Below are 25,464 nucleotides of genomic sequence, written 5' to 3'. Positions count from 1 at the left end.
TGTCGCAATCACAACTCTGTTGGGCGAGCAAACGCTTCATACCGGGGCCAAGCAAGAGGTACGCAGTAAAGCTCATATTGCTATAGCAGGGGTCACCAACCTTTTTGAAACCAAGAGCTACTTCTTGGGTACTGATTAATGCGAAGGGCTACCAGTTTGATACACACTTAAATAAATTGCCAGAAATAGCCAATTTGCTCAATTTACCTTTAACTCTATGTTATTATTAATAATGAATGATATTTACACTTAATTGAACGGTTTAAAAGAGGAGAAAACACGAAAAAAAATGACAATTAAATTTTGAAATATAGTTTATCTTCAATTTCGAATCTTTAAAATTCTAAATTCAACCGAAAAAAAGAAGACAAAAAATTAAATAAATAATTTATGGAACATCATTAGTAATTTCTCCTGATTAAGATTAATTTTATAATTTTGATGACATGTTTTAAATACGTTAAAATCCAATCTACACTTTGTTAGAATATATAACAAATTGGACCAAGCTATATTTCTAACAAAGACAAATCATTATTTCTTCTAGATTTTCCAGAACAAAAATTTTAAAATAAATTGAAAAGACTTTGAAATAAGATTTAAATTTGATTCTACAGATTTTCTAGATTTGCCAGAATGATTTTTTTGAATTTTAATCATAATAAGTTTGAAGAAATATTTCACAAATATTCTTCGTCGAAAAAACAGAAGCTAAAATGAAGAATTAAATTAAAATGTATTTATTATTCTTTACAATAAAAACAATAAATTTACTTGAACATTGATTTAAATTGTCAGGAAAGAAGAGGAAGGAATTTAAAAGGTAAAAAGGTATATGTGTTTAAAAATCCTAAAATCATTTTTAAGGTTGTATTTTTCCTCTAAATTTGTCTTTCTGAAAGTTATAAGAAGCAAAGTAAAAAAATAATGAATTTATTTAAACAAGTGAAGACCAAGTCTTTAAAATATTTTCTTGTATTTTCAAATTCTATTTGAGTTTTGTCTCTCTTAGAATTAAAAATGTCGGGCAAAGCGAGACCAGCTTGCTAGTAAATAAATAAAATGTAAAAAATAGAGGCAGCTCACTGGTAAGTGCTGCTATTTGAGCTATTTTTAGAACAGGCCAGCGGGCTACTCATCTGGTCCTTACGGGCTACCTGGTGCCCGCGGGCACCGCGTTGGTGACCCCTGTGCTATAGTATCACGTCGCTTTAGCTCCCACTTTCGGACAAACGAAACGCACAACCTGCAGTTTTAAGTCTTTTTTTGCTTGGAAGGCATTGTTCTTTGACCCCCTCATTGCCCCTGTCAAAAATGAGAAAAGTGAGTGTAACTAATGAGGTATTTCACACATAGAAGTTTGTTATTTATTTGGTTCAATCCCAGATAGGCTGTGACTTCATGTTTATTGGCTTTGTAGATTAGTGTTTTTCAACCTTTTTTGAGCCAAGGAACATTTTTTGCATTGAAAAAAATGCGGAGGCACACCACCAGCAGAAATCATTAAAAAATGAACTCAGTTGACAGTAAAAAGTCGTCGCAATTGTTGGATATCACTTTAAACTAGGGATGTCCGATAATGGCTTTTTGCCGATATCCGATATTCCGATAATGTCCAACTCTTTATTTACCGATACCGATATCAACCGATACCGATATCAACCGATATATGCAGTCGTGGAATTAACACGTTATTATGCCTAATTTGGACAACCAGGTATGGTGAAGATAAGGTACTTTTTAAAAAAATTAGTAAAATAAGATAAATAAATTAAAAACATTTTCTTGAATAAAAAAGAAAGTACAACAATATAAAAACAGTTACATAGAAACTAGTAATTAATGAAAATGAGTAAAATTAACTGTTAAAGGTTAGTACTATTAGTGGAGCAGCAGCACGCACAATCATGTGTGCTTACAGACTGTATCCCTTGCAGACTGTATTGATATATATTGATATATAATGTAGGAACCAGAATATTAATAACAGAAAGAAACAACCCTTTTGTGTGAATGAGTGTAAATGGGGGAGGGAGGTTTTTTGGGTTGGTGCACTAATTGTAAGTGTATCTTGTGTTTTTTATGTTGATTTAATAAAAAATAAAAAAAATTTAAAAAACGATACCGATAATTAAAAAAAACGATACCGATCATTTCCGATATTACATTTTAACGCATATATCGGCCGATAATATCGGCAGGCCGATATTATCGGACATCCCTACTTTAAACCATAACCACGGCCGTCTTTGCTCCACAGTAAGTCTTTGCTGTCGTCCAGCATTCTGTTTTTCTTTACTTTGTAGCCAGTTCAGTTTTAGTTTCGTTCTGCATAGCCTTCCCTAAGCTTCAATGCCTGTTCTTAGGGGCACTCACCTTTTGTTTTATTTGTGGTTTAAGCATCAGACACCTTTTTACCCGCACGCTGCCTCCCGCTGTTTCCGACATCTACAAAGCAATTAGCTCCCGGCTGCCACCTACTGATATGGAAGAGTATTACACGGTTACGCTGCCGCGCTCTAGACAGCACCGACACTCAACAACAACACATTATTTGCGGATTATAATTACTGGTTTGCAAAAAAGATTTTTAACCCAAATAGGTGAAATTAGATCATCTAGTGTGCCGCGGCACAGTGGTTGAAAAAGACTGTTGTATATACACTGAGACAAAGTCCTAAGTTCGTTGTGTTTTTCAAATCCGCACACATTTTTTCCCGCTCAGAATTTGAAGAGTTCTGTGAAAAGGATTATTGGTGATTTGTACATTTTCAGAATGTGCTCGTTCTATTTTTGGCCAAAGAAACAAAGAAAACAGTCTGAAGTCGTCTTTGCTTTTAAGTTATCATGCCATGATTTTACCAGTCCGGCCCACCTGGGAATAGATTCTCCTCCACGCGGCCCCTGAGTTTGACACCTCTGGTCTGAGTGAAGCCGCAGTTGTGGATCTGAATATTAGACCTTGTCCCGGGTGTCGTGGTCTCCTCCTCACGTCTTCGTCTCCTCCTCGCCCTCCAGCTCCTGCTGCTCCTTGGCGTCAGCTTCCTTCAGCTTCTCCTCCACGTGGTCGGGGATCTCCACCTCCAACAGGTTCTCCATGCCCTCCTCGGGCTCGTCGCCTATCAGCACCTGCATGGAGGAGGACAGGTGAGGGAGCACTCTGAGGTACAAAAGGCTCATTGGGTGTTGCTGTTATTTAGTCCAGTGTTTTTCAACCTTTTTTGAGCCAAGGCACATTTTATTCATTGATATTCAGCGAGCAGAAAATGTTAAAAAAATGAAACTCAGCAGCCGATTGACAGTAAAAAGTCGTTGTCGCAATTGTTGGATATGACTTTAAAGCATAACCACTATAGCTCTTGTCTCAAAGTAGGTGTACTGTCACCACCTGTCACATCACACCCTGACGTATTTGGACTTTTTTGCTGTTTTCCTGTGTGTATTATTTTTACTTCTTGTCTTGCGCTCCTATTTTGGTGGCTTTTTCTCTTTTGTTGGTATTTTCCTGTAGCAGTTTCATGTCTTCCTTAAACGCTATTCCCCGCACCTGCTTTGTTTTCGCAATCAAGAATATTTCAGTTGTTTTTATCCTTCTTTGTGTGGACATTGTTGATCGTCATGTCATGTTCGGATGTACTTTGTGGAAGCAGTCTGCTCCTCGCGCTGTAAGTCTTTGCTGTCATCCAGCATTCTGTTTTTGTTTATGTTAGAATAATTGTTTGTAAGTTATCACAAAAAACTTTGTATTACATTGTGTTCCTGACAAGAAGGCAAAAGGACAGGGGCTGTCTTTGAAACGTACCAAGAAGAAGGCTAGTAAAACTCCACTGGGACTTCAAAGCGGACAGATGGCCGGATCTGCCCAACTTCCAGAGGAACTCTTTTTGAAGTATTTTACGAACTCTTTTTGAACTATTTTATGGAACTCTCTTTGAACTATTTTATGGAACTCTCTTTGAACTATTTTACAACCTCTTCTTTTGAACTGTTCGGGAACCGAAGGCAACGCTGTTTACGACCCCCTTCCCTCTGGAAGCAGCTGTGGGCAGGTGGGGGGAGAAAGTCAAATAAAGAAGGAGGAGTGCAATCTTTTGGCAGAGCGTGCTGGAGATACTGTACAAGGGTACGGTGTGTCCAGGCGTGTCTCCTCATGAGTCCAAATTGAATTCTGTCTGTTTAATTATTTGCCTCTTGTCTTGTTTAATAGATGTCATCAGTGTTTGAACCTGACATCTTCTTGGTCCTTCGAGCCGGGTTCCAACACGTCTGACGATTCCAGCAAGAGGGAGTGAAACCAGAAAGACCATGGCATCCAAATCCTGATTGAGGAACTGCTTTGTCTTAATTCGGGCTGGAATTTGAAGACTGACGGAAAACCGAGGACAAGAGGAAGGAATGCAGAGTTCAGTGAGTCCAAATTTAATTCTGTCTCTGTCTGATTCTTTGCCTCTTGTCTTGTTTAATATATGTCATCAGTGTTTGAACTTGACAGTTTACTTTGCAGCCAGTTCAGTTTTAGTTTCGTTTTGCATAGCCATCTCTAAGATTCAATGCCTTTTCTTAGGGGAACTCACCTTTTGTTTATTTTTGGTTTAAGCATTAGATACCTCTTTACCTGCACTCTGCCTCCCGCTGTCGTCTGCATATTGTTATCACGGCAAACCATGTTCCCGACATCTACAAAGCAATTAGCTACCTGCTGCCACCTACTGATATGGAAGAGTATTACACGGTTACCGTGCCGAGCTCTAGACAGCACAGACACTTAACAACGGCACATTATTTGCTGATTATAATTACTGGTTTGCAAAAAATTTATTTTTTAACATAAATTTAACACAAAAATTCTGGCCACTAAGATGCCAGCGTTTTCCGTTAAAAAAACCCCCAAAAAACAGAGGTACTTTTTTCCCCCATTTACCATAAAATGTTGTAAAAAAAAATTTAAAAACACTATATCCATCCATCAATTTTCTACCGCTTGTCCCGTTCGGGGTCGCGGGGGTGCTGGAGCCTATCTCAGCTACAATTTTACAGTAAAATCTTGTCAATGTAAAGTTTTTACTGGAAAATCGACAGTCTAATTAAAACAATTTATATAACTAGATGAGGCAATTCCTGAAGGAATTGCGTGTGAATGCTCCAATGCTGAAGTTGAACTGAAATCCTGGAATTTCTTTACAATTGTTGCAGTGGAGCACACAATTCCCAAACAGGCTGAATATTTTGAAGTTGGAACAATTTGAATCAGATGAAAAATGTGGGAGTTGTGGAACTTTGAAGAATGTCCCATTGATTTCAATGGAAATTTCCCCCAAATTTGGGAATTTCGGGAAAAGCGGGACATTTTTTTGAAAATGGTAAAAACTTGAATGTTCTGAATGAGTTGGTGTTGGAATTTTTCAAAATCGGTGGAGAAAAGTTGAAGTGGTAACATGTTGAATTGAGAAATGGTATTACGGAATTCCTGGAATTTTGGGAAAACCGGGAATTTTTCCCAGTTCAAAAAACGTCAGTTTTTGTCCTGATTAAAGGCCTACTGAAATGAATTTTTTTTATTTAAACGGGGATAGCAGATCTATTCTATGTGTCATACTTGATCATTTCGCGATATTGCCATATTTTTGCTGAAAGGATTTAGTATAGAACAACGACGATAAAGATTGCAACTTTTGGTATCTGATAAAAAAAAGGCTTGCCCCTACCGGAAGTAGCGTGACGTAGTCGGTTGAACATATACGCAAAGTTCCCTATTGTTTACAATGATGGCCGCATGAAGTGAGAGAGATTCGGACCGAGAAAGCGACAATTTCCCCATTAATTTGAGCGAGGATGAAAGATTTGTGGATGAGTAAAGTGCAAGTGAAGGACTAGTGGGGAGTTGAAGCTATTCAGATAGGGAAGATGCTGTGAGAGCCGGGGGTGACCTGATATTCAGCTGGGAATGACTACAACAGTAAATAAACACAAGACATATATATACTCTATTAGCCACAACACAACCAGGCTTATATTTAATATGCCACAAATTAATCCTGCATAAAAACACCTGCGTGTTTGTTATGCTAGCTCCTAGCTCCTCTGCTAGCTCCTAGCTCCATAGAACACGCCAATACAATTCAAACACCTGATCAACACACACAATCACTCAGCCCAAAAGACCGTTTACCTAACCCAAGGTTCATAAAGCTTATATATTTTTTAAAAGTTACGTACGTGACGCGCACATACGGTCAAGTTATCGAATGTTTAGCAGCCAAGGCTGCATACTCACGGTACCTGATATTCAGCTGGGAATGACTACAACAGTAAATAAACACAAGACATATATATACTCTATTAGCCACAACACAACCAGGCTTATATTTAATATGCCACAAATTAATCCTGCATAATAACACCTGCGTGTTTGTTATGCTAGCTCCTAGCTCCTCTGCTAGCTCCTAGCTCCATAGAACACGCCAATACAATTCAAACACCCGATCAACACACACAATCACTCAGCCCAAAAGACCGTTCACCTAACCCAAGGTTCATAAAGCTTATATATTTTAAAAAAGTTACGTACGTGACGCGCACGTACGGTACGGTACGTGTTATGCTAGCTCCTAGCTCCTCTGCTAGCTCCTAGCTCCATAGAACACGCCAATACAATTCAAACACCCGATCAACACACACAATCACTCAGCCCAAAAGACCGTTCACCTAACCCAAGGTTCATAAAGCTTATATATTTAAAAAAAGTTACGTACATACGCAAAAAAAAGCCAAAGCTGCATACTCACAGTAGCACGTCTGCGTCTTTGTCATCCAAATCAAAGTAATCCTGGTAAGAGTCTGTGTTGTCCCAGTTCTCTACAGGCGTCTGTGTATCCAAATCAAAAGTCCTCCTGGTTAGAGTCTCTGTTATCCGAGTTCTTCCATCTTGACTGCATCTTTCGGGAATGTAAACAAAGAAGCGCCGGCTGTGTACTGTTGTGGCTGACTACGTTCGAAAAATACGTCCATTTCGCACCGACAACTTTCTTCTTTGCTTGCTCGGCTTCCTTCTCTATAATGCAATGAACATGATTGAAACAGATTCACGAACACAGATGTCCAGAATACTGTGGAATTATGAAATGAAAACAGAGCTTTTTCGTATCGGCTTCAATGTGGAAGGCATACCCGTGTTCGTCGGGCTACGTCACACGCATACGTCATCCTCAGAGGCGTTTCGAACCGGAAGTTTAGCGGCAAATTTAAAATGTCACTTTATAAGTTAACCCGGCCGTATTGGCATGTGTTATAATGTTAAGATTTCATCATTGATATATAAACTATCAGACTGCGTGGTCGGTAGTAGTGGGTTTCAGTAGGCCTTTAAGAGGAATGTTTTAACGGTGGAATGGTTGAAGTGGGTTGAAAAATGTGGAAGGAGTAGTCGCCAGAAAAAAAGGGTGGAAATAGGGCTTTGGAAAACCAGGAATTCTGGAAAATTCTGGAATTTTTTTTAAAACTTGGAAAAACGGAAGTTTGAATTTCCAGAATGGTGGAATGGTTTGAACAGGTGGAAAAATGTGGAAATGGTGAAAGTTAGAAAAATGGCCAATTCATTTTGAATGGGAAAAATGTCCCGGAAAACCTGGAATTCTGGGAATTTTTGGAAATTGTCAAGGGAAAGCCCGCCATTCACGAATAGGCTGAACAGTTTGAAGTTGGAACCGTTTGAATCAGATGAAAAATGTGGGAGTTGTTGAACGTTGAAGAATGTCCGATTAATTTCAATGGGAATTTCCCCAAAATTGGGGAATTTCGGGAAAATCTGGAATTTTTTTGAAAATGGTAAAAACTTGAATGTTCTGAATGATTTGGAATGGTTAGTGTTGGAATTTTTTAAAATCGGTCGAGAAATGTTGAAGTGGTAACATGTTGAATTGAGAAATGGTATTACGGAATTCCTGGAATTTCGGGAAAACCGGGAATTTTTCCAGTTAAAAAAACATTTTCTTTTTTTGTCCTAATTTAAAGGAATGTTTTGACGGTGGAACGGTTGAAATGCCTTGAAAAATGTGGCAGGAGTAGTCGCCAGAAAAAAAAAGATGGAAATAGGGCTTTGGAAAACCAGGAATTCTGGAAAATTCTGGAATTTTTTTTAAAATTGGAAAAAGGGAAGTTTGAATTTCCAGAATGGTGGAATGTGTTGAAGGTGGAATGGTTTGAACAGGTTGAAAAATGTGGAAATGGTGAAACTTAGAAAAATGGCCAATTCATTTTGAATGGGAAAAATGTCCCGGAAAACATGGAATTCTGGGAATTTTTGGAAATAGTCAAGGGAAAGCCCGCGATTCCCGAATAGGCTGAACAGTTTGAAGTTGGAACAGTTTGAATCAGATGAAAAATGTGGGAGTTGTGGAACGCTGAAGAATGTCCCATTGATTTCAATGGGAATTTCCCCAAAATTTGGGAATTTCTGGAAAACCTGAAATTTTTCTGAAAATGGTAAAAACTTGAATGTTCTGAATGATTTGGAATGGTTGGTGTTGGAATTTTTCAAAATCGGTGGAGAAAAGTTGAAGTGGTAACATGTTGAATTGAGAAATGGTATTACGGAATTCCTGGAATTTTGGGAAAACCTGGAATTTTTCCATTTCAAAAAATATATTTGTTTTTGTCCTAATTTAAAGGAATGTTTTGACGGTGGAACGGTTGAAATGCCTTGAAAAATGTGGAAGGATTCGTCGCCAGAAAAAAAGGGTGGAAAAACTTTGGAAAACCAGGAAGTCTGGAAAATTCTGGAATTTTTTTTTTAACTTGGAAAAAGGGACGTTTGAATTTCCAGAATGGTGGAATGTGTTGAAGGTGGAATGGTTTGAACAGGTTGAAAAATGTGGAAATGGTGAAAGTTAGAAAAATGGCCAATTCATTTTGAATGGGAAAAATGTCCCCGGAAAACCTGGAATTCTGGGAAATCCGGGAATTTTTGGAATATGTCAAGGGAAAACCCGCGATTCCTGAATAGGCTGAACAGTTTGAAGTTGGAACGCTTTGAATCGGGTGAAAAATGTGGAAGGTAGAGCGCGGCAAAATCTGGAGAAGAAGACGACGTTGAATAATAAATAGATGAATTTTGGTGTAGAAAACCATAATGAATAATGAAATCCAGAGGGAAATTCATCCATTATTTGCTGTTACAAGCGGCCCTCTGATGGCCCTCAATGAAAACCAGTTTGACACCCCTGTCGTAGGGCCTTCTTCCTACCTGGACCAGTTTTTCACAGGCCGTCGTGACCTTGGCGTCCGTCTCCCAGCGGTGGAACTCCCTCATGATGGGATAGACGTTTTTGTCTTTTAGAGTCTGCCGGCCAGCCTTGGTCGCCGTCAGCTGCAACGTGACACGACAGCGCTTAGATCACCGGCCTGGTAGGCGCTGGCGTGTTGGCTTCCTACCAGCAACAGAGTCTCCAGCAGCATCTTCCTGATGTCGGCGTCGCCTTCTCTCTTCTTGTCCTCTGGGAGGTACTGGAGGTCGACCGGCAGACCTGCACGACATCGTCATCGTCAACTTCTAGTCTCAACAGCGCATCAAAAAAACACCCACCCTCGTTTTCTTCCTCGCTCAGCTCCTCTGGACCAGCCAGTGGCAGCAGCAGGAAGGGCAGGATGTCCACTGCGTCGCTTAGCAACCACTCGTGATTGGCTAGGAGGTTACAAAGAAGATACGGGGTCACAGGTATTGATGATACAGGGTTTCTGCAGGTGTCAGCAAATCTAATTTAATGCTTTTTAATGCCTTTTCTATGCAACTTGTTGCGCGCGACCAGTCTTATAAACACGCTGGTCAATCCCAAGTTCTTTTGGATGACATATACCAGGGGTCACCAACCTTTTTGAAACCAAGAGCTACTTCTTGGGTACTGATTAATGCGAAGGGCTACCAGTTTGATACACACTTAAATAAATTGCCAGAAATAGCCAATTTGCTCAATTTACCTTTAACTCTGTTATTATTAATAATTAATGATATTTACACTTAATTGAACGGTTTAAAAGAGGAGAAAACACGAAAAAAATGACAATTAAATTTTGAAACATAGTTTATCTTCAATTTCGACTCTTTAAAATTCAAAATTCAACCGAAAAAAAGAAGAGAAAAACTAGCTAATTTGAATCTTTTTGAAAAAATTAAAAAAAGAATATATGGAACATCATTAGTAATTTTTCCTGATTAAGATTGATTTTAGAATTTTGATGACATGTTTTAAATAGGTTAAAATCCAATCTACACTTTGTTAGAATATATAACAAATTGGACCAAGCTATATTTCTAACAAAGACAAATCATTATTTCTTCTAGATTTTCCAGAACAAAATTTTTTAAAGAAATTCAAAAGACTTTGAAATAAGATTTAAATTTGATTCTACAGATTTTCTAGATTTGCCAGAATAATTTTTTTGAATTTTAATCATAATAAGTTTGAAGAAATATTTCACAAATATTCTTCGTCAAAAAAACAGAAGCTAAAATGAAGAATTAAATTAAAATGTATTTATTATTCTTTACAATAAAAAAAATAAATTTACTTGAACGTTGATTTAAATTGTCAGGAAAGAAGAGGAAGGAATTTAAAAGGTAAAAAGGTATATGTGTTTAAAAATCCTAAAATCATTTTTAGGGTTGTATTATTTCTCTAAAATTGTCTTTCTGAAAGTTATAAGAAGCAAAGTAAAAAAAATTAATGAAATTATTTAAACAAGTGAAGACCAAGTCTTTAAAATATTTTCTTGGATTTTCAAATTCTATTTGAGTTTTGTCTCTCTTAGAATTAAAAATGTCGGGCAAAGCGAGACCAGCTTGCTAGTAAATAAATAAAATTTAAAAAATAGAGGCAGCTCACTGGTAAGTGCTGCTATTTGAGCTATTTTTAGAACAGGCCAGCGGGCGACTCATCTGGTCCTTGCGGGCACCGCGTTGGTGACCCCTGACATATACAGTACAGGACACACCTTCTCATTCAATGTGTTTTCTTTATGTTCATGACTATTTACATTGTAGATTGTCACATCAAAACTATGAATGAACACATGTGGAGTTATGTACTGAACAAAAAAAGGTGAAATAACTGAAAACATGTTTTATATTTTAGCTCATGGAGAGAATGCCAAGAGTGTGCAAAACAGTAATCAGAGCAAAGGGTGGCTATTTTGAAGAAACTAGAATATAAAACATGTTTTCAGTTACTTCACCTTTTTTTGTTAAGTACATAACTCCACATGTGTTCATTCATAGTTTTGATGTGATAATCTACAATGTAAATAGTCATGAAAATAAAGAAAAGGCATTGAATGAGAAGGTGTGTCCAAACTTTTGGCCTGTACTATATATAATCTGTTTTTAGCATTTTCTAAAAAGTTAAAAAAAATATCAAAATGGCCCCCTCGTACTTGACTTTTCAGTATGGCGGAAAAAGTTAAGACACCGCTGACCAAAAATATTAGAAGCGCTCAAAAAAAAAATATATATATATATACTTAAAATATAAACAAAGTTTAGCAATTTAATAAAATGATAATATATGGAAGAATTTAAAAAATGACAACAACCACAATAAAAATTGTTAAATATTTAACTAAACCTTATTATTTTCATACAAGCAGAATTTTTGACACCCTAGGTTATGCAGGTACACAATCCTATTATTATTATTCTATTATTTTATTCTATTCTTACATGGAAAAAAAACGGAAACATTTAGGAAAAAAACCAACAAAATCGGTATGTAATGAGAAAAAGCTGAAATTTTCTAATCATTAATAATAATATACCTAGTCACGTATTATACAAAGCTGACACAGTATCTGTTTTTAGCATTTTTATTTTTTTTTATACATAAAAAAAATATGTCCTCTGCATACTTTTGACTTTTCAGTTTGGACACCCTGACCAAAATGATCAAAAGTAGCGATATTTTGATTTGAGAATTAATATCAGAGCATAAAGCTCTGGTATCGGCGGTATCAATATTTCAGTATCGAGCCGCACATCACCATTTCAATGACGTTGTCAACGCCTGTAGAGTTCATCATGTGGAAAGTGTTACAACTTTGAAAACAACTGAATTGACTTGAAATATTTACCATAATTATTGCAGCACACTCATACAAATCAACACACACACACGCTTGTTTAGAGTGGCAAACATGTCCCAATAATTCTTGAAGAGCATATTTTGATTAAAAAAATCCACATGAGCACTGATAGACAAGTATTAACCCTACATAACTTTATCTCTACTGAAAGTAAACACGCCATCTATGAACAAAAACTGATCATTTCCTCCAGAAGCAAAAGACACGGGCATTGGGTGTTTTACCGTGGTCAAAGCAGCAGTTGCGCAGGACACCGATGACTCCGCCCCTCCTCACCACTGACTCCTGGAACTGTGTGAAGGGCAACAACCGCTGGATGACACACCTGCAACACACCAAGGATGTGGTGTAAAGGTGTTGTAGACATCATGCTGTGGGAGGGGAGGCTCAACGTAACTAGAGAGCCACTGATTATTATCGGCCCCACATCATACACATATATATATATATATATATATATATATATATATATATATATATATATATATATATATATATATATATATATATATATATATATATATTAGGGATGTCCGATAATGGCTTTTTGCCGATATCCGATATTGTCCAACTCTTTAATTACAGATACCGATATCAACCGATACCGATATCAACCGATATATGCAGTCGTGGAATTAACACATTATTATGCCTAATTTGGACAACCATGTATGGTGAAGATAAGGTACTTTTTAAAAAAAATAATAAAATAAGATAACTAAATTTAAAAAAATGTCTTGAATAAAAAAGAAAGTAAAACAATATAAAAACAGTTACATAGAAACTAGTAATGAATGAAAATGAGTAAAATTAACTGTTAAAGGTTAGTACTATTAGTGGAGCAGCAGCACGCACAATCATGTGTGCTTACGGACTGTATCCCTTGCAGACTGTATTGATATATATTGATATATAATGTAGGAACCAGAATATTGATAACAGAAAGAAATGGGGGAAGGGAGGTTTTTTGGGTTGGTGCACTAATTGTAAGTGTATCTTGTGTTTTTTATGTTGATTTAATTAAAAAAAAACAAAAAAAAACAAAAACAAAAACGATACAGATAATAAAAAAACAGATACCAATAATTTCCGATATTACATTTTAACCCATTTATCATCCCTAATATATACACACACACACACACACACACACACACACACACACACACACACACACACACACACACACACACACACACACACACACACACACACACACACACACACACACACACACACACACACACACACACACACACACACACACACACACACACACACACACACACACACACACACACACACACACACACACACACACACACACACACACACACCTTCTCTTTCAATGCATTTTCTTTATTTTCATGACAATTTACATTGTAGATTGTCACATCAAAACTATGAATGAACACATGTGGAGTTATGTACTTAACACAAGAAGGTGAAATAACTGAAAACATGTTTTATATTCTAGTTTCTTCAAAATAGCCACCCTTTGCTCTGATTACTTTTTCGCACACTCTTGGCATTCTCTCCATGAGCTTCAAGAGGTAGTCACCTGAAATGGTTTTCACTTCACAGGTGTGCTTGAAGCTCATGGAGAGAATGCCAAGAGTGTGCAGAGCAGTAATCACAGCAAAGGGTGGCTATTTTGAAGAAACTAGAATATAAAACATGTTTTCAGTTATTTCACCTTTTTTTGTTAAGTACATAACTCCACATGTGTTCATTCATAGTTGTGATGTGACAATCTACAATGTAAATAGTCATGAAAATATAGAAAACACATTGAATGAGAAGGCGTGTACTATATACTATTCATGTTAAAATAACTTTTACTGCGAATAAATATCGTCTTCAAAAATCGGTTATCGGCCTCCTTTACTACTAATAATCGTTATCTGCTCTGAAAAAAACTTATCGGTCGATCTCTAACCGTACCACTCTTTGATCCGAGAACTCCCAAAGACTTGATGTTGTCAATCACCTGTCTCTGTCCATCAGGAAGTGTCTGGCCTCGGGCAGCTGGGTGAGGTTGGACAGCAGAGCAGCCAGGTAGTGGAACTTGGCATTTTTGTTGTAGCCTTCAGTGCAGAGGACATCCACCAGCTTAGCAAGTCCAACATCCTCCTGGAGCAGCTGGAACACACGAGGCTTTGATTGATTGATTGAATTGATTGAAACTTTTATTAGTAGATTGCACAGTACAGTACATATTCCGTACAATTGACCACTAAATGGTAACACCCCAACAAGTTTTTCAACTTGCTTAAGTCGGGGTCCACGTTAATCAATTCATGGTATACCTTTCATAAAAAACTAGAGGTGCGGGATAATGATTTTTAGATGCGTTGCAATTCAGTTAGTTAACATCGTTATGTATTTATTGTAAATAAAGTAATGCAGTTGTAAAATTTGAGCCACCTCATTGAGAGATTTGACCAGCTCCTTTATTTTAAGTTATTTCTAGGGATGTCCGATAATGGCTTTTTGCCTATATCCGATATTCCGATATAGTCCAACTCTTTAATTACCGATACCGATATCAACCGTTATCAACCGATATATGCAGTCGTGGAATTAACACATTATTATGCCTAATTTGGACAGCCATGTATGGTGAAGATAAGGTACTTTTTAAAAAAAATAATAAAATAAGATAACTAAATTAAAAACATTTTCTTGAATAAAAAAGAAAGTAAAACAATATAAAAACAGTTACATAGAAACTAGTAATTAATGAAAATGAGTAAAATTAACTGTTAAAGGTTAGTACTATTAGTGGAGCAGCAGCACGCACAATCATGTGTGCTTACGGACTGTATCCCTTGCAGACTGTATTGATATATATTGATATATAATGTAGGAACCAGAATATTGATAACAGAAAGAAATGGGGGGAGGGAGATTTTTTGGGTTGGTGCACTAATTGTAAGTGTATCTTGTGTTTTTTATGTTGATTTAAAAAAACAAACAAAAAAAAAACGATACAGATAATAAAAAAAACGATACTGATAATTTCCGATATTACATTTTAACGCATTTATCGGCCGATAATATCGGCAGGCCGATATTATCGGACATCCCTAGTTATTTCCTTAATTTAATAAATGCAATTCCTCTGTTTCTTACTACCAATGCACTGTTTTTATAAATTGCAATTAGAAATTTCCGATAATAGCTTTTTTGCCGATATCCGATATTCCGATATTGTCCAACTCTCAATTACCGATTCCGATATGAGCCGATACGATATATACAGTCGTGGAATTAACACATTATTATGCCTAACTTTGTTGTGATGCCCCACTGGATGCATTAAACAATGTAACAAGGTTGTATTGTATATTGTAGCATCCCGGAAGAGTTAGTGCTGCAAGGGGTTCTGGGTATTTGTGCTGTTGTGTTTATGTTGTGTTACGGTGCGGATGTTCTCCCGAAATTTGTTTGTCATTCTTGTTTGGCGTGGGTTCACAGTGTGGCACATATTTGTAACGGTGTTAAAGTTGTTTATACGGCCACCCTCAGTGTGACCTGTATGGCTGTTGACCAAGTATGCTTTGCATTCACTTGTGTGTGTGTGAAAAGCCGTAGATATTATGTGATTGGGCCGGCGCGCAAAGGCAGTGCCTTTAAGGTTTATTGGCGCTCTGTACTTCTCCCTACATCCGTGTACACAGCGGCGTTTTAAAGTCATATATTTTACCTTTTGAAACCGATACCGATCATTTGGAAACCGATACCGATAATTTCCGATATTGCATTTTAAAGCATTTATCGGCCGATAATATCGGACATCCCTAGTTGCAATTGATGAATGCTTATTTAGCAAAACAAAAAGAAATGTAAAGCTGCGTCAATACACATACATTTTAGATGCATCAATAATTGAATTGTGAGGCGCCCAAAGATTCCCACCTCAAATAAAAACACATATATATATATATATATATATATATATATATATATATATATATATATATATATATATATATATATATATATATATATATATATATATATATATATATATATATATATATATATATATATATATATTTATTTTTAAACTGTGCACTCAGGTCTGGATGCTCTAACTCACAGGTGTCAAACTCGATGTGGCCCGCGCCACTTCATTTTATTTGGCCCTCGAAAGCCTGGAAATATTATAAAGTACAGTGACTTTTCTTACTAAATGTATTCTTCCTTTCTAATTTGGGAGAAAAAAAAAAAAAGATGCAAATTATGTTAACTTAAATATTGTCTAATTATGCAAAAATATATTATCAAACATGCAAACCATTTTTAAATAGAAATAAATACTAATAATATTGATTTCAAAGCCAGTTATCCAACAAACTGTGCAATGTAAAAGTAGTAGCCGATAAATGCTTTAAAATGTAATATCGGAAATTATCGGTATCAAAATTATTGGCATCGGTTTCAAAAAGTAAAATGTAAGACTTTTTAAAACGCCGCTGTGTACACGGACGTAGGGAGAAGTACAGAGCGCCAATAAACCTTAAAGGCACTGCCTTTGCGTGCCGGCCCAGTCACATAATATCTACAGCTTTTCACACACACGAGTGAATGCAAGCCCTACTTGGTCAACAGCCATACAGGTCACACTGAGGGTGACCGTATAAACAAGTTTAACACTGTTACAAATATGCATCACACTGTGAACCCACACCAAACAAGAATGACAAAACACATTTCGGTAGAACATCCGCACCGTAACACAACATAAACACAACAGAACAAATACCCAGAACCCCTTGCAGCACTAACTCCTCCGGGACGCTACAATATACACCCCCCGCTACCCCCTACGCCCCCACCTCAACCCCGCCCACCTCAACATCCTCATGCTCTCTCAGGGAGAGCATGTCCCAAATTCCAAGCTGCTGTTTTGAGGCATGTTAAAAAAAATAAATGCACTTTGTGACTTCAATAATAAATATGGCAGTGCCATGTTGACATTTTTTTTCCATAATTTGAGTTGATTTATTTTTGAAAACCTTGTTACATTGTTTAATGCATCACAACAAAATTAGGCATAATAATGTGTTAATTCCACGACTGTATATATCGGTATCGGTTGATATCGGAATCGGTAATTAAGAGTTGGACAATATCGGAATATCGGCAAAAAAGCCATTATCGGACATCTCTAAAAAGTAGCAATAGATTTCATGGTAACATTTAGAAATTTACTGTGGTTTTTACAGCATTTTTCTCTAAATTAAAAAAAGAAAACAGTACTTTGGTGCCGTTTTGGCATTTACAGTAATACACCGAAAAATCTACAGTTGTTGATTTGTGGTAAAAAAAAAAAAAAAAAAATTTAAAACCTGCCAGCTCAGGTGCCAAAATGTTACTGTCAAATTGCCGTTTTTTTTATTTACAGTAAAAAAAACAAATGTACATTTTACAGTACAATTCTGGCAACTGAGCTGCCTTTTTTTTTTTTACCATAAAAACAGCAGTACTGTTTTTCCATTTACAGTAATATACACTACATTTTGAGGTAAAATTATTGCAACTTACCATATTTTTTTTACATTTTAGTTTAAAAAAAATCTACTAATAAAATTAGGGATGTCCGATAATGGCTTTTTGCCGATATCCGATATTGTCCAACTCTTTAATTACCGATACTGATATCAACCGATACCGATATCAACCGATATATGCAGTCGTGGAATTAACACATTATTATGCCTAATTTGGACAACCAGGTATGGTGAAGATAAGGTCCTTTTTAAAAAAATTAGTAAAATAAGATAAATAAATTAAAAACATTTTCTTGAATAAAAAAGAAAGTACAACAATATAAAAACAGTTACATAGAAACTAGTAATGAATGAAAATGAGTAAAATTAACTGTTAAAGGTTAGTACTATTAGTGGAGCAGCAGCACGCACAATCATGTGTGCTTACGGACTGTATCCCTTGCAGACTGTATTGATATATATTGATATATAATGTAGGAACCAGAATATTAATAACAGAAAGAAACAACCCTTTTGTGTGAATGAGTGTAAATGGGGGAGGGAGGTTTTTTGGGTTGGTGCACTAATTGTAAGTGTATCTTGTGTTTTTTATGTGGATTTAATAAAAAATAAAAATAAATAAAAATAAAAAACGATACCAATAATTTCCGATATTACATTTTAACGCATATATCGGCCGATACATCTCTAAATAAAATGCATTAAACAATTGTGTAATAATAGTAATCAGTGAAAACCAATTTGACACCTCGGCTCTACCTTGAACACAGTCTTGCACGTCTTATCGTGGCGAGTCAGGTTGGACAGGAAGGTGCAGATCTGATCAGAAAAGGGGAATTCTGGATCCATGAAATTCTTCAGCAGCACGGGGATAACACGGACGTCCTTCATGAGCACCTGAAACGGGCAGAGAAGACATTGTGGACTCAAACAGGAGGGATTCACTCCGATTAAGTAGCAGTATGATTTAATCCAAATTAGAGGAGCTATAATTCAATACGATTAAACACAATTAAGACGTGAAGATAAAATATGATTCAATGCAGTTACGGTAAAAACTATTTTAAAATGTGTTATGACTAGAGATGTCCGATAATATCGGCCGGCCGATATTATCGGCCGATAAATCCTTTAAAATGTAATATCGGAAATTATCGGTATCGTTTTTTTTATTATCGGTATCGTTTTTTTTATTTTTATGAAATCAACATAAAAAACACAAGATACACTTACAATTAGTGCACCAACCCAAAAAACCTCCCTCCCCCATTTACACTCATTCACACAAAAGGGTTGTTTCTTTCTGTTTTTAATATTGTGGTTCCTACATTATATATCAATATATATCAATACAGTCTGCAAGGGATACAGTCCGTAAGCACACATGATTGTGCGTGCTGCTGGTCCACTAATAGTACAAACCTTTAACACTTCATTTTACTCATTTTCATTAATTACTAGTTTCTATGTAACTGATTTTATATTGTTTTACTTTCTTTTTTATTCAAGAAAATGTTTTTAATTTATTTATCTTATTTTATTTTATTAATTAAAAAAAAAAGGACCTTATCTTCACCATACCTGGTTGTCCAAATTAGGCATAATAATGTGTTAATTCCACAACTGTATATATCAGTATCGGTATCGGTTGATATCGGTATCGGTAATTAAAGAGTTGGACAATATCGGAATATCGGATATCGGCAAAAAGCCATTATCGGACATCCCTAGTTATGATACAATGGGAGTCACACCAGTTACAATGAATTACAAATAATAATAATAATAATATATTTTATTTGGTATAGCGCTTTTCAGAGTACTCAAAGACGCTCTCCAGGATAAAAAATTAAAATATAAAACAGTTCAAAGTAATAATATAAAATACAGTAAATATAAAAGCAGTACATTGTAAAATACATAATACTGGACATTTACAAAAATGAGATTAAAATACCATACAATATCACTTCAGCAGCATAGGTTTGGTTTTGGCGCAAAATTAGGCCCCATTAAATCTGTTAAATTATTTGCCAAATTCCGTTAAAATTTCCCAGAATTACGTTAGTTGTTTTTTTTTACCATTTATAGTAGTACAATGTCCAAACGTTTTGTGTATCTGGAAAGTGTTCCCAGCGCTTCACTTTTCCCTCATTTTGTCATGTTACAGCTTTAATCCAAAATGGAATAAATTAATTGTTGTCCTCAAAATTCTACAGACAATACCCCATAATGACAATGTGAAAGGTTTTTTGAAAATATTATGCAAATTAAAAAAATCACATGTACATAAGTATTCACAGCCTTTGCGCAGTATTTTGTTGAGGCACCTTTGGCAGACATTACAGCTTCAAGTGAATATGATGCCACAAGCTTTGGCATCTAGTCTCTGTACATTTCTGCATTTATATTTCCCTCTATCCTGACTAGTCTCCCGGTTCTTGCCGTTGAAAACCATCCCCACACCATGATGCTGCCACCACCATGCTTCGCTGTAGGGATGGTATTGGCCTGGTGATGAGTGGTGCCTGGTATTTCAGTTGTTTTTATCCTTCTTTGTGGGGACATTGTTGATTGTCATGTCATGTTCGGATGTACTTTGTGGACGCCGTCTTTGCTCCACAGTAAGTCTTTGCTGTCGTCCAGCATTCTGTTTTTGTTTACTTTGTAGCCAGTTCAGTTTTAGTTTCGTTCCGCATAGCCTTCCCTAAGCTTCAATGCCTTTTCTTAGGGGCACTCACCTTTTATTTATTTTTGGTTCAAGCATTAGACACCTTTTTACCTGCACGCTGACTCCCGTTGTTTCCGACATCTACAAAGCAATTAGCTACCTGCTGCCACCTACTGATATGGAAGAGTATTACACGGTTACTCTGCCGATCTCCAAACACTGAGATAGATACCGTATTTTTCGGAGTATAAGTCATACCGGAGTATAAGTGGCACCGGCCGAAAATGCATAATAAAGAAGGAAAAAAACATATAAGTCGCACTGGAGTATAAGTCGCATTTTTTGGGGAAATGTATTTGATAAAAGCCAACACCAAGAATAGACATTTGAAAGGCAATTTAAAATAAATAAGGAATAGTGAACAACAGGCTGAATAAGTGTACGTTATATGAGGCATAAATAACCAACTGAGAAGGTGCCTGGTATGTTAACGTAACATATTATGGTAAGAGTCATTCAAATAACTATAACATATAGAACATGCTATACGTTTACCAAACAATCTGTCACTCCTAATCGCTAAATCCCATGAAATCTTATACGTCTAGTCTCTTACGTGAATGAGATCAATAATATTATTTGATATTTTACGCTAATGTGTTAATCATTTCACACATAAGTCGTCGCACCCCCGGCCAAACTATGAAAAAAACTGCGACTTATAGTCAGAAAAATACGGTAGATAGATAACTAGTACTTTATTGATTCCTTCAGGAGAGTTCCCTCAGGAAAATTTAAATTCCAGCAGCAGTGTACAGAGTTGAGATATCATTTAAAAAGTAAAAAGTAAATAATAAATAATGGGGGGTGTATGTTATTGTTTTGCATCCCCTGTCAACGGGCCGAGGGTCAAAAAGGCTGAGTGTGCGTTAGTCGCCCGTTAAGAAAAATGAGTGCCGTTATTGAAATTCATTGTTAACGCGTTAACTAGGGGTGTAACGGTACACAAAAATTTCGGTTCGGTACGTACCTCGGTTTAGAGATCACGGTTCGGTTCATTTTCGGTACAGTAAGAAAACAACAAAATATACATTTGTGGGGTTATTTATTTACCAAATTTGCAAAATCTTCCACCAAAAATATTTTTCTTAGTGAAATATTTGATGTGAAGTAATGGGAACCTTGGATAGGTCAATAATTCATAATAACATTGATTTTGATTCAATATTATGTTTTGAGCAATGACAGTTTGAAAGAGAAAAAAAAACAGCTTAGTTTTATTAGTCAACATTGCAACTTTTTCTAAATGACATTTAACCTTTAAGCTTTTTTATTTCACTTTTGTTATGTTTTTGTTTATGTTAATAGTATTTTTAGAATGTGCCGTGGGCCTTTAAAACATTAGCTGTGGGCCGCAAATGGCCTCCGGGGCACACTTTTGACACCCCTGCTATAGATAATAAAAAATTCCATCCATCCATCCATTTTCTACCGCTTATTCCCTTCAGATTCGCGGGGGGCGCTGGAGCCTATCTCAGCTACATTCGAGCGGAAGGCGGGGTACACCCTGGATAAGTCGCCACCTCATCGCAGGGCCAACACAGATAGACAGACAACATTCACACTCACATTCACACACTAGGGCCAATTTTTAGTGTTGCCAATCAACCTATCCCCAGGTGCATGTCTTTGGAGGTGGGAGGAAGCCGGAGTACCCGGAGGGAACCCACACAGTCACGGAGAGAACATGCAAACTCCACACAGAAAGATCCCGAGCCCGGGATTGAACTCACAACTACTCAGGGCCTTCGTATTGTGAGGCAGACGCACTAACCCCTCTGCCACTGTGCTGTGATAAATCTATGGATAAAAAGCAGAGCCTGGCGACGCATGCGCGTTTATCATAACTCTCTCTGTCTTTGCCCCTCCCTCACCAATGCTGCTGCGCGCACAATTTGTTTTGTTTTTAACCCCTTCTTAACCCTGAACGTACATTGAAAATACATGCAACCCTAACTCAAAATGCCGGACATTTGAGGCATTTAAGAAACTCCGCCCTGACAGCCCCGCAAAAGAGGACATGTCCGGTGAAAAGAGGACATATGGTCAGTCTATCCTAGCCCGTTAGCTGCTAGCATGCCGTGTGTTGTGCCTCGGTGTGCATTGTTTACACAACGTGCGTTACGCTACTTAATATGTCCGTGTGGAAACTCGTTCGGTACACCTCCGAACCGAACCGACACCCCGTACCGAAACGGTTCAATACAAATACACATACCGTTACACCCCTAGCGTTAACTTTGACAGCCCTCAAAAAAATATTGAAAAAACACTGAAGAGAGCGTGGCAGTGGTACCAAACAGGAGCTCCATCAACAAGGTGTCACCTGGTGCAGAGTCTCGTCAGCTGACAGGTTGATCAGGATGTAGTAGCAATCTTTGACTATGGCAATGGAGGGGTCAGAGGTCAGTCCAAAAACGGCAGCAACGAGTTCCGGTTTCGAGCGCAGGAAACGGCAGCCATCCCTGAAAATAAACAAATCAAGTAGTTAGTGGGAGCACTGGTATGTCAGCGACGTCGTCCGCCTCCCGGTACCTGTTTCCTGACAGTCCCAGGAGGTAGCTGCTGGCGTGACCTTTGACATCGGGCCGTGTGCCAGGGGCCAGGAAGGAGAGCAGCTCTGCAGCCTGGGAGTCACTCAGCATCTTCAACAAACACATACTCAACTGTGTGAACACTCAGCATCAAGGGTTGGAATTGGGGGTTAAATCACCAAAAATGATTCCCGGGCGCAGCCACCGCTGCTGCTCACTGCTCCCCTCACCTCCCACGGGGTGATCAAGGGTGATGGGTCAAATGCAGGGAATAATTTCGCCACACCTAGTGTGTGTGTGACAATCATTGGTAATTTAACTTTAACTTTTTTGAATGCCATCGCTACCTGGGCATGATGGACAAGCTTAAACACACAACTGCTTCACGCAAACTTACAAATCCCTAAAAAATCAATAGAAGCTGTTAAAACTACTGTACCACGTGACTAACTTCATGTATGTATGCTACACGGACTTACAATGCTAAAACTAAACTACAATGCTGTTCACACGCACAGTATGGAAATAAAGACCCACCTTCAGCTCGCTAGAGGGCAGCTGCTTTCATGTTCACCTTTATTACTCAATTAAAACCAAAAAGTGATGAATATTAAAGATGAGCACATGTGTCGACTAAACTGACTGTGGAACATTTGACGCGCCTATTTCCGGGTTTTTCTTCTTCTTTGGTTAGCATGGTTGTTACCCTGTGGATGTTACTGCCACCCAGTGGTGGCTTTATGACACGGACGTTTTATTGCTGTAACCATAGACATCTTCTACTGGCGCTGACGAGACACGGGGCCGCCATCTTGGAGTGGTGATCCGCTCCACTCAGTGCAATTCTTTTGGCAGGAGCAATGAACTGTCAGCGCATTTAATTCATTTGACCTCACTGAATACAACTGATTTTCACGAGCTTTTTGGTCATACGTGCAGCTATGATAATGGACACATTTTTTATTATTCATAGTTTGCTTAACAGTAATAGAATATTCTTATATTCTATAAATGACCAGACGTCTGAGATCAAAACTGGGAATATAATCCCAGAGAAGGGGGGAAAAAAAACGGTCAGCTATTTTGAAGTTGAAGAAACAATATGATTAGGTTATATATACATGCGTATATCCTACATAAACAATGTATAATACATTAGATCATATCTATATATTTTATAGACTGTATGTCTGTTGCTGCAGCAGCAGAGAGTTTATTCTGTCTTGACACTTTGTATTGATATTTTGTATTACATTCTTCCCTTAAATGATCATGTTTACACTAATTGTTTTATATGGATTTTTTATGTATGTCGCTTTGGATAAAAGCGTCTGCCAAATACTTAAACATAAACATAAACACCTGAAAGTCTTTATACCCAACAATGTTAGTATTTGAATATTGTTACTTGAAGACTTATTCCTGGTTACAATTATACTATTAAGAAAGTATTGTCTTATACTTTGCCTAAAATGAGAATGCAGTGGCGGCTGGTCAATTTTGTTTTAGGTGGGGCTAAAAGTTTGTAAACCAAACCCCTGTAGAAGATTTCTTTGTGATTTTCACATACAAATTAAGCATTCTGGTGCATTCTGACAAAATAATGAAGACAAAATGGAACATTTCATAGGTTTGCAGAGAACTATGCACAATATGCACACTGAACCAATAGTACATTAATGTTAAATCTTACTTGTGAAAAGTAATCCCCCGATTCCTATTTTCAACAGTCCGCTCATTTGAGCAGGAAAACGCTGAAACTTTGTTTTCTACCTGTCAACTGTCAGTTTAGCATCTTTGTTTTCTACCTGTCAACTGTCAGTTTAGGCTGCTCACCGGCTCATCACCACTTCAAGATGGCGGCCAAATTTCTCCCGTCAGAGCAGTCAATGCTGCGTCTACTTATAAGACGTCTATGATCCTGATCGTCTCGCTGTCCTGAAATTGAAACTTTACATCCTATGTTTTAATATATATTGTAGGTGTAAATGATTTTGTATATATATTGTAGTAGGTTTAAATTACTCACCTACGGAAACTTTATTGTTAGAGTTCCGGTAGACGCGTTTTCACAGGACACATTTCCGGTTTTGGACCGCCTCAGGGCCACACAGACGGTGGATGCCTTTAAAAAAGGACTAAAAACCTAAATTAAAAAAAAGTTATAATATAGCTAATTTTAATATTGTTTTTACCGTCTTGTTTTAATGCTTTCATGTTTTTACTCTGTAGCACTTTGAGATTTGTTATTCAAATGTTGAGTGCAATACTACGGAGACCCTAAAGTGACATGGGGGGAAAAAAGACATGTATCTCGTGCGCACGAGACATTTTATAAAGTTATTTAAAAAAAAAAAAATTTAGAATTTTTAAAAAAAAATTTTAGACATGTAACTCGTGCGCTCGAGAAAGTTTTTACATGTCTAAAAAAAAAAAAATTTTTTTTTTTTAAATCACTTTATAAACAGTTTCTCATGCACACAAGAAAGTTTCTCGTGCGCACAAGAAAGTTTCTCGTGCGCACAAGAAAGTTTCTCGTGCGCACGAGATA

The 25,464-nt window shown here is 37.1% G+C and overlaps 1 protein-coding gene across 1 annotated transcript; it reads right to left on the bottom strand.

The window, feature by feature from the left end:
* Positions 1-781: 781 nt before the first annotated feature.
* hgh1 (HGH1 homolog (S. cerevisiae)) lies at positions 782-23,627 on the bottom strand. The gene is given in 11 exon segments (XM_062037609.1): positions 782-3,002; positions 3,004-3,129; positions 9,242-9,364; positions 9,430-9,521; positions 9,581-9,679; positions 12,354-12,454; positions 14,120-14,271; positions 18,408-18,545; positions 22,706-22,844; positions 22,915-23,025; positions 23,451-23,627. Coding segments are annotated over 10 exon segments (1,224 nt in total). The 5' UTR covers position 23,025; positions 23,451-23,627; the 3' UTR covers positions 782-2,858.
* Between the last annotated feature and the right edge of the window lie 1,837 nt (positions 23,628-25,464).

Source organism: Entelurus aequoreus, linkage group LG26 (assembly GCF_033978785.1).
Source record: "Entelurus aequoreus isolate RoL-2023_Sb linkage group LG26, RoL_Eaeq_v1.1, whole genome shotgun sequence".
NCBI lineage: Eukaryota > Metazoa > Chordata > Actinopteri > Syngnathiformes > Syngnathidae > Entelurus > Entelurus aequoreus.
The sequence above is the reverse complement of the archived record's forward strand: the minus strand, read 5'-3'. Positions and strand labels throughout refer to the sequence as shown.